The sequence below is a fragment of the Poecilia mexicana genome, unplaced genomic scaffold, assembly GCF_051168715.1.
Source record: "Poecilia mexicana isolate PSO_F unplaced genomic scaffold, ASM5116871v1 scaffold_13, whole genome shotgun sequence".
Taxonomy (NCBI): domain Eukaryota; kingdom Metazoa; phylum Chordata; class Actinopteri; order Cyprinodontiformes; family Poeciliidae; genus Poecilia; species Poecilia mexicana.
This window is the reverse complement of record NW_028263382.1, coordinates 23,909,487-23,919,718: the sequence shown is the minus strand read 5'-3', so window position 1 is coordinate 23,919,718 and position 10,232 is coordinate 23,909,487. Positions and strand designations below refer to the sequence as shown.

Below are 10,232 nucleotides of genomic sequence, written 5' to 3'. Positions count from 1 at the left end.
AGTAGGAGGTTATGTCAGTCTTCTTCATATGTGATATAACTCTGTGTAAACTAAGAAAAAATATGTTTTTCAAGCTTAGAGTAGCCATAGGCTACAGAAAATAAACAACAACAAATCTATCAGTGTTGCATTTGCTTTTCTTGCTACTTTATCAAATTACATTCAGAGACCGTAACGTTTTAAATTATAAATATTCCACAGCTTCTGGTAATGAAGGAGAAATTATACTGAAACACGCCGCTCACGTCAAGAGTTGGTTAAAGTTATTCGGTGTCAGTAGATCACTGCTGCCCCTGACATGATGGATCCTTAGCGATGCTCCAGCATTCCTACCGGCTTAGTGCTGAGTTTGAAACACAGATAAATTAAATATTTGTTTTTGTTCATGATTAAAAGCGATCAGTCCATTGTTTTTTTGAAACATTAAACCTCATCACTAAAGCTTAAGCTCCCTGTCTGTATCTGAGAGCGTGTTGGCTCTGGCTGGTGGCAGCCTGTTCATCAAACAGATGAGAGGATTTGCTGCCACGGTGATGAAACAGACAATTGCTCAACTTTCTCCTCGACACTTAAGCCTCCTTTGATTCAAGCTGAGGGAGCTTTCATTTGCTACTTTCCTCTTCTTAAACACTCTGCGCACCTTGTCTGCCTCAGCACTGTGCAGCTTGACGTGACCTAATAGCCATCATGGTTTGCTGGCACTTTTAATGAGCTTGGTCCGGGGCGGGTTTGAGGTTACCTTTACTGGAAACGGGGGCCCACGTGTCGCGCGGGATCGTTTTACACTTCTTCGCACTCCGGCGGATGAATCCCTGACACATGTACGTTCACTGTGTGATGTATTATCTCTGAAAATGAGAGTAGCCACTTCTGAGGTCATGTTGACAGCAGGATTATGTCTGACAGGTTTAAAGCAGGGTAATGACTCAGGAGATACAATCTCAGAGGAACAGTGGACTCAGGTACCTTCTTAAAAACACAGATCGCTTCCTGCTAAGTGCTTTTTGCACCATGGATGTTTAATATCGTAAAAAAGCGTTCACCTACTTACAGATGTCTTCTTTTTTTTCTACTTATATGTTTGTTTTTTTGGCAGTAGTGGCCTTTAAAGCTATTAAAGCCGGCACTGAGATGGCAGTAAAGTGGGTTGTGAGCAAGGGGAAGACATGATAAATGGGCCAGGACTTGTTATATGAGTCGCTCACTTTGGGTCCAAGGCCAAAATCACTGACCAAGAAAACAGTAACAGTAAAAAAAAAAAAAAACCTGTGACATTTGATGAGTCCCAAAACTTTTAGGGAAATATCCTGTAGACCGATGAGACAAAAGTTGAACTTGTTGAAAGGAGCCTGACTTTGTTAATCCAGCATTTCAGAAAAGAGACATCATCCACGGTGAAACATGGTGACGACATGAAGGTCTGCCTCAGGATCTGGACAACTTTCTCTAATTGATTGAGCCATAATTTTTGACCTGAGCTCAAGGTCAGTTTACAACCCTAAGCTCAAACACACGTAACCAAGACGATGATCCAAAGCTAGCCAGGTTTGTCTCTGAATAACTAAAAACAGCAAAACTAGTATTTCATTGGCATAGTCCAAAAATATGGACATATTTCCAATTGAAATGTTATGACAGCTCAATTGGACATCTCAGTTACAGCAATTATGGCGATGGATAAAAGGTTGTTGTTGGTTATACCTTTTTTTTGTAGAGAGCTAGGTTGGTTTGGATAACTTTTTTCTTTAAAGCTGAACTTAAAAAAAACAAAAGAAATCTTAAATGGGGTAAATCCTTCTTCACAAGATTGTACCTTAAGTCTTTTGTACAATTTAGTCAAGACAAATGAAAACATGAGGCAATAATTTTTAATCTTTAAGCTTACCTCTGCATGCAAATCAAGCCGTTACTTTTGCCTTCTTTTGTCTCCACAGAAGCACATTTCACAGCAGGATGTCAAACTCCCCAAAGTTTTCCTTCCACAACAGCAGCAGGTCTCAGGCGTTAACTTCTGCAGGCCTGCACACCTGTGAGCCCTGCAGGACGACCTGCCAGCAGATGGCGACCCGTCAGGTATGTAGCTGCCATGTTTGTTTTAAAATGAGGGTTTGCTTTAAGAAAGAACATTTTTAGCTGTGTTAATTGGAGTAGTTATGAGTCACCTGCTTTAGGCAGCTGTCAAAATGGTCTCAGTTTGGAAAACCCCCCCAAAAAAGAAAAAATGAATGTAAGTCAAAAGCTGTTACTCCTGTTATTAACAACAGTGATGAGATTTTCTGATTTATCCAACATGGCAAAGCAACCAATATGATAATATTCCTTGCCATGTAAGGAAATGTGTCCTTTGTATTATTAGGATAATTCAATTAGTTTAAAAAAAAATGTAATGTTTCTTGTAAGTATGTTGTGGTTGTGAGACGGCTTTCTGCTGCACCCACTAGTACAAGTTCCCTGCGTTGTTGATGATCTGTGGTAGCAAAACTGAATCTAATCTTCTGGGGTTACCCACACATTTATTCTTTGGTATTTTTTTAAAGTAGGCAATGTGGCTCAACACCCAGGGCGGCACAACCTAGGCCTTTTAGGGGAAAAAAAAAACAACAAAAAACCTTCATGTCTGTTGCATTTCAACAAGTTTTCTATTTGTCAATTGGGAAGGTTTTGTCTGCCTCTGTTGTGAGCAGTGTGAGAAAATATTGCTACTTCTGCCCCTTTGGTAGCAGCCAATGGTGCCGAGGTTGGAGTCACATCATTTGATTTGTCTAAGTTAAAGGATAATTTCCTTGTTTTGGGGCTAATCTGATTTCCATTTGATGATTCTAAAAGTACTTGAACTGGAAAAATCAATGTGAAAACCACTGCCAACCCACATTTCAGCTCCTCCCCCGTCTGTTATTTAATTCAGGCAGTGGTTAAAATATTCCCCTTGGAAACGGGACACTCCTTTGTGACGGTAATATCAGCTCTCACTGATTCCTCGTCCTCATGAATGACCTAATATGCCTTTGTGTGTCATGTAAACAGATATCGGTCCTGAAGCATGCTCTATTTTATACATTAGTATTATTATTCTTACAAAAATATTACACCAAAGTTATACATATATTTTTATTTGTATTAATATATATACTTTTGCCACATTTTTGCCTGATTCTTGAGAGGAATTGAAAAAGACACACATACACAAACTGGATGCACTGTGGTTATTAAAAGCTTGTTTGGAAAATTGGAGCTTTCAGTTTGGAAAACTTGCAAAGTTTCATCACTGAAAACTGATTTAGAGAGTCGGAGTTTAGAGTTTTGCTGAAACTCAAACTTCAAAATCCAGTGACTCCTGCACTTTGTATCAGAGAGCTTGAATGAACAAAATAACCACTGACTTTTTTATAACCGTGACCAATTTATATGGTTGATGTTTTGTTTAAAATCTTTGATTCAAGTCTTTGGTTGGACAATAGCATTTTGGGATGAGCTCTTTGTTGCTACGCCAGTTCTGCTATTTGGGTTTTCATTGTTATGATTTTGTTCAGTAACTTAATCTTTTGATGTACTGGGAAAAGTCAGAGATAAATTGGAGCAATGCAGAAAATAAAGGTGCACTGAACTAGATCCAAAACCCAAGAAGCTCCGTCTTTTTATTTTGGATAAAATTGCCCTTGAATGATTATGTGTTCATACGTAACATTCTACAACCTGCATTTTGTACACAAAATCTGGGTCATAGCAACAGTTTTAATAGTAAAATCACATCACATTAATATTTGACATTGATTGAGTATGGAGAAGATTCCTGGAAAATATTGCAGTCATGGAAGGTCAAGTTGTTTCTGAGTTTCTGCCTGGCTTGCCTTATCAGAAGTTTCCAAGCTGAGATTGTACAGTTGTCAATGTGGAGGTAATGATTCCTTGAAGGCAAACTGAAGGTTAGCATGTTCAGCCTGTTCTCTTTGATTTATGTGCATGTGGAGAAGAAAATTCCTGGATTTGTTTCAGGAAATTCTCAGGAGGTCTCCTGGAATTGCTTTTGCTATTTAGCTCATAAATAAAATAGAAAAAAAAAGTCTCTGAAATCTGGGTGTAGACTGTTGCAAGTACATTATGTTCCCCGTATCTTTTTTGACACTGCAGATTAAAGAGGGCGAGGACATCTGCTTCCCCCAGCCAGGGAGCAGCCACTCCAGCTTGAGGACTCCAGCTCTGAGCAGGAGACACAGCGCTGACGGGACCATCGGCTCAGATCGCGCCCCGGGTGACCGCTTCCACCCGTACCGTCGACAGTTCAGCGACGGGGCAGTGGACGCTTCAGATTGCCTCCTTCAGAGCTCTTCTTCCCTCAGCAGCCTGCAGGAAGTGAACATTCCCGACACTGGCTCATGTAGCAGTGATGTTCAAACAACCTGGGGCGAATACAGCGACAGCGTTCAGGTTCCTAAATTTACCACACTGTCAGTTCAATAACCGAGCTATCAAAAGCTTTTTACTGCCAACAGGTGCATATTCTGCAGCACATATTAATGAACTTTAACCGGGGAAACATTTTTTCTCATTCGTCGTTACTCGTGGTTCCCTCAAACTTTTTGCACATTTTCAGAATCTGTACCCAGAGCTTCCTGCTGGGCCGGTGGAACCTTACGGCTCTCTGTCTCAAAGTTATCCATCCTACGACTCGATGAGCTCCATGCAGCAGGTAGCGCGCTTTAAATGACCGGTTGACAGCAGCACGCAATGCGGAAGTTCATCGTTTGTTGTGTGTGCGCTTCACAGGTTTCAGATAAACTGTTTCCGAATGTCGATCAGTCAGACGGCACCAAATATCCCCTTCAGAGTCTCTCCATTCAGTCGCATCAGGAGAGGTCAACGGAGGCCCTCTTCCCCAAACCCATTTACTCCTACAGGTAGCACAGCATCACATCTCACTGCTGGGTATTTTTTGTTGTAAAGCACAGATGCATGTGGTTGGGCGGTATTAAACATAAATGCAACGTTATGTCAAATGTAAGTATAATTTGAATGCCTGTTTCCTTTTAATTGCTGCAGCATCTTGATTTTTATGGCTTTGAAGAACAGCAAAACAGGAAGTCTGCCGGTCAGTGAGATCTACAGCTTCATGACTGAACACTTCCCATATTTTAAGGTATTGCACACACTGAGCATTACATTTCATTTCACAGTTTAAGGCAGGGGTCCCCAAGCTACGGCTTGTCGGCCAGATCCGGCCCGCCACGTCATTTGGTCCGGCCCCCTGAACAATGCCGGATCCGGCCCGCCTCCTCATACCAGAGAGAATTCAGTGTTTTTTTCATATATTGTATTTTCTGGTTTATATGTGGATTTTTCTTCAACCACCAGGGGGCTTGAGCAGATGTGAAACTTACTTTCCCTCAATGGAATATATACTAGTCACTCCCAGTCACCGTTTCACTCACGGTTTTTTCCATTTGCATTCTGGGTAAAAATCTATCTAAAAGCGTGAATGTGTCGTCGTCGTCGTCCGACCCCCCGCCCCCCGCTTGACAGTTTCAAAGACAGAACAGCCCTCCCTCCACCACCCCCCACCCCCGTCGACAAGAATTTTCTAAGGTTTCTTTCTCCAAAAACTAAGACCGGCCCCCGACCAGAGAAAAGAACAGCTATGTGGCCCTCGCAGGAAAAAGTTTGGGGACCCCTGGTTTAAGGGAATATAAGGATCATAAAATGTGAATGTGCAACATCTTTCAACATATGACTTTCACTAATGAACATTTACCCTTTTGCTACTTCTGGAAGTAAGTCATTTGTTTATTTTTTTAAACACATCTACTATTGCTGTGAGCATGTTGTTACTCTTTGTGTTTTGGAAACGGCGACTCGGAGCTGAATAGAGTCATTTTAGCTAATACGCCACGTGAGTGAACTGTCAAAGATTATTGACTTCACATTTCTTGATAGGGAACAATAGTTAGTTAAACAAAAATAACTTTCAGATAATGTAGGGACTTATATTTTAAAAAGATATATGGTAAACACCGAAGCAGAAATAAGCAGTGCAACCAAAGTGCAGCATTTGACTGAGGAATCAACAAAGCCGCGACAAAACTTGGACTTCCGTTTTATTTTATTGTATAAATATGTAATAACTAAAATGCACAGAGAACTGCTCCTGTTTTTGACCAAAACGTTTGTTCACATCAGCTTAATTCTTAGCTTTTCAACAGAAAAGAAAGAAGAACATTTGATTGCAAGATTTCAAAGATGAGGTCAGAGGCAAGAAGAAAAAAGCTGCAGTAAAATTGGAAGCATTAGTAGAGATTCCATCCGTCTATCCGTCCGTCCCAAGGTAATGGAGACACGTTTTTATGTTGTGCTATTAATACACAAAAACATGCCAAAAACAGAAGGTTTGGATAAACCCCCAAATAAATAATGGATGGAACAGATAAGAATCTTAAAAATTAGAAGATTACTGATTTGCTTTCTTCTCTCTCTTTTTTTTTTTTAAACTTCATGTAAGTGCAACTATTTGGATCAGTTATAAGGTAACACGTTACCTCATAGAAGATGTTATTGATCATTTAATTGTTGGGTAACTAAGTGTTGACTGTCTAAATAAACGTAACATTTGTGCACAATTTGCCACTAATGGTTTATCTAATTCTGAAGGGTTTGCTCTCAGGTTTGTCTGTAAAAGTTATTAACACACCAACACATAAACGCCTGCTGCCACAGGGTGTAACGTGAAGGAAGTAGCATGCCGATGTGAGTGAATTTTAAAACTGCTTCCTGCTGCATTAATATTAAACACGTTCGGCACCTGTGGGGTCAGAGCTCAGTTTGAACCCTGATTTTCAGATGAGTTGATACTCGGATCTGGAAAGAGCTCAAACGTTTTTCACCATACATATTAAAAAGGTGCCTTACACACAATTACTGAGCCCATCGGCTATGGTCTAGTGAAGCACACAGTTATCTATTTATTAAAATTTCTGCACTGATGGCTGATTTCCAAACAGGTGGCTAAAACCCGAGCTGCGGGGGTCAGAAGGTTCAGGGGGATAAATAAGATGAAACTTCAGTGAAAGCCATGATCACTGGATAAATTTAAAAAAAAAAAAAGCCTGCTTGATGTTGCCAAGTATGTTTCACTTATGTTCGGCTCAGTAGGCACTTGTTATGGCACGCAGATTCAAATCAAAGAGAGGAGCAGATGTGGGCAAAAAATTAACCCTGCAGGGAGGAGATTGATGTCCCTGCATTAATTGGTGAATTGTTAAAAGTAACTAAAAAGTGTGCTTTTCCCGTAACAGTTAAAGTTAATTTACTTCAAATATAAATCAATATAATGAACATATTTTTTCCCCCTTTTTAAGATCATGCATTTTTAGCTAACAATGTAGCAGCGAGGAAACAGAAAGTGTGTCATCAGCCCTGAATCCAGGGAAGTCAGCAGGATTCTCTTTTCTAACAATTTTACCACAGCTAGAGAGAAACAGTACAAAAGGTTGGCACTAATGATTCACTTTAAATCCCAGGCCTCGAGTTCAAGACCATAAAGCGTAAGAATAATGATTTTCTAACGCATCGCTTCTCTGTCTCTGCTCAGAACGCCCCTGACGGTTGGAAAAACTCGGTAAGGCACAACCTTTCCCTGAACAAATGCTTTGAAAAGGTGGAGAACAAAAACGGCAACACTTCTCGTAAAGGCTGCCTTTGGGGTCTAAATCCGGCCAAGATGGAGAAAATGCAGGAAGAGCTGCACAAATGGCGCCGCAAAGACCCCCAGACCATCCGCAGGAGCATGGCAAAGCCAGGTGAGGAAGAGAGACGGTAAAGAAGACAACCGAGCTTGTGGATTTCGCCAGATCAAAGCATTTTCATTTAAATTCAACGTCTTTCAAAGTCGTCTTGTCCTATCTTCTTTTACAGAAGACTTTGACCGTCTGTTGGGAGAGAAGCCAGACAGACTAAGACCTTTGCCGCCTTACCCAAGCACAAACAACACCACGTTAAAAAGAGTGGCCCCTACGTACAGCCCCGCCCCTTTACCTCTGAACCCCGCGCAGCCTCCGCCGGCGTGCCGACCCGTTCCACAATCAGAGTACGCTCACATTCAGTCCAGCTACCTTCCCCACACGACGCTCCAACCCAGCAGCTCTTTTGCCCTGTACTCCCCCTGCGGACAGCAGCCTGCAGCCGGCGTCCCGTCACCCTCTGGGTGTCTGAACTCACCCATAGCTGGGAAAATGCCACCTGTTTACAGGGTTGGACTGCCGGGAGAGTACAACGTCGACCTGAGGGGAATGCACGAGTTACTTCAAGATGGAGACACCAGCTATGACATAGACACCCTCAACCCCAGTCTGACGGACCTGCAGCTGCAAGGTAAGCGTGTCGTATTACAGGATGCCAAGGTTTTTTTTTTTTTTTGTTTTTTTTTTAGTCACAAACCACATGCGTGGAAGAACACAATCTACAATAAGTTTTTCGTGAGAAAGTACTTTGTAGAACCAACTTTTGCCACAATTACAGACGCAGATCCCACAGGGGATCTTTATGTCATCTTTGAGATTGAATAGCTCAAACTCAAACAGATTGTACGAACAGCAGTTATTATTTAAGCATGTCTTGCCACAAATGCTTAAATTTGACTTAGATTTGGACTTTGACTAGGCCGTTCTAAGACATGGTTTGAATTAGACCATCCCATGCTAGTGCCAGCTGTATATGTTAGCACTTTCTCCAGCTGGAAGGTGAACAGCCACCGCAGTTCAATGTCTTCTGCAGCTTATGACAGGTTTTCTCCCAGTCTCGCTCTGTGTTTAGCTCCATCAATCACCGATGTCTAGATTCAACCCACATGTCTGATTTTATTGCTACTGCAGGAAACTTGTGGGAGGAGTTGAGGAAGGACAGCCTGGTGTCGGAGCCACATGGTCCAGCCACACACCTCTCCACCTCCTTTCCCCAGCAGGATCACCACCAACAGACCAGCTGCCTGCAGACTTTCAGCCCCACGTTCGAGAGGAATGCTGGACCCTGCTGTAAAGCAGTGTATGAGGACGAGGACCCAGACAGAAGCTGCTGGAATGGACTACATCCTGTCGGATATTCAGGACTGGAGAGTTTGGCTGGATATCTGACCTCCTGCACCACCTCCATTTCCCTGATGTAAACGGCTCTCCACTTCCTCTGAGACTTTGCAAACTAATAAACATTTCACATTGTATGCTTATAAACTTAATCAGCTTTAAAATGTTGTCAAATTGAGACATATCCGATGTACCTTTATTGAATGTGAGTCATATATTTGTTTGCAAAGTTGTTTATTTATTTACTTTGAGCAAAATGTGTTTCATTTTCCATGTATCTTGTTTTGTACTGTCACTTAAAGATTCAAAGTGTTTCATTTTGTTGCTATAGTTTCACCTCTTTAGTTGGCATTATAAGTTTTAACTGCAGGCAAGTCCGTAAATTATCCCTAACATATATTAGTTTGACTATTAAAGTGAAAATGAAAAAATTTTATCAGTTCATAAATGAAAATATAAACACATACTCTTCTCAACAAGTTTATTTTTAGCATTCATCATCCCATTTGATTAATCGTATGGAAGGTTTAATGTGCCTAAAATGTTAGATGCTGTTCAGTTTTCACAAAACTTAATTATTAAAAAAAGAGCAACCATTTGCATTGATGTCTTATACTGGCATTCACTAAATGTATTCAGCATTTAGTGAATGCGGTAAACCATACCTCACACCAGGTGGCCTTGCCACCAAGAGGTTATTTGCAGACCGTACAAAAACAAATAAAAAAATAAAGAAAGAAATGCAGAAGAAACAGAAGAAGGGAAAAGTTATATGATGCTTGGGGTGAAGACGTTGGCAGTTTGTAGATATTTCAAGGTAAACATAGAGGATTTTAAAAGAAGCAAGGGCGAAAATACTTCTTTTTAAAGGAGTAATTTGACAAAGTATTTAAAAACTAAACAATCCATGTGTCGGGCTCTATTTATGATTTGCTAAAACAGCCAGAGGGACTGCAGGCTTATAAAGAAGATCCACCCTGTTCAAGCCAAAATAAATGTTTTTAAACGTTATTGTATGAGTTGTACCTACTTGCAAACTACTCAGTTGGAATTGGCAACTACCTCCTAATGTCAACCCATCTTTTATCTTCTAGAAAGGCCTTCCTTGAGGTTCAGGAGTGCGTTCATTGAACACTTTTATAGATGGGCAAACTCATTCATCCATGT

General features: G+C 41.0%; 1 protein-coding gene across 1 annotated transcript; it reads left to right on the top strand.

Annotated features, from left to right (window-relative positions):
* Positions 1 to 1,934: 1,934 nt before the first annotated feature.
* Positions 1,935 to 10,076, top strand: foxn1 (forkhead box N1). Its single transcript, XM_088011903.1, has 8 exons — positions 1,935 to 2,073; positions 4,129 to 4,425; positions 4,592 to 4,687; positions 4,765 to 4,895; positions 5,038 to 5,134; positions 7,580 to 7,787; positions 7,903 to 8,358; positions 8,859 to 10,076. The coding sequence occupies exons 1-8, from the start codon at positions 1,954 to 1,956 to the stop codon at positions 9,146 to 9,148; spliced, it is 1,695 nt and encodes a 564-aa protein (XP_087868029.1). The 5' UTR covers positions 1,935 to 1,953; the 3' UTR covers positions 9,149 to 10,076.
* The last annotated feature ends 156 nt before the right edge of the window (positions 10,077 to 10,232 follow it).

Excerpts from the sequence above, each read along its gene's own strand:
- foxn1 (XM_088011903.1), top strand. The coding sequence starts at position 1,954 with ATGTCAAACTCCCCAAAGTTTTCCTTCCACAACAGCAGCAGGTCTCAG. Across the intron at positions 2,074-4,128 it reads AGCAGATGGCGACCCGTCAG|ATTAAAGAGGGCGAGGACAT; the intron begins GTATGTAGCTGC and ends TTGACACTGCAG. Across the intron at positions 4,896-5,037 it reads AAACCCATTTACTCCTACAG|CATCTTGATTTTTATGGCTT; the intron begins GTAGCACAGCAT and ends TAATTGCTGCAG.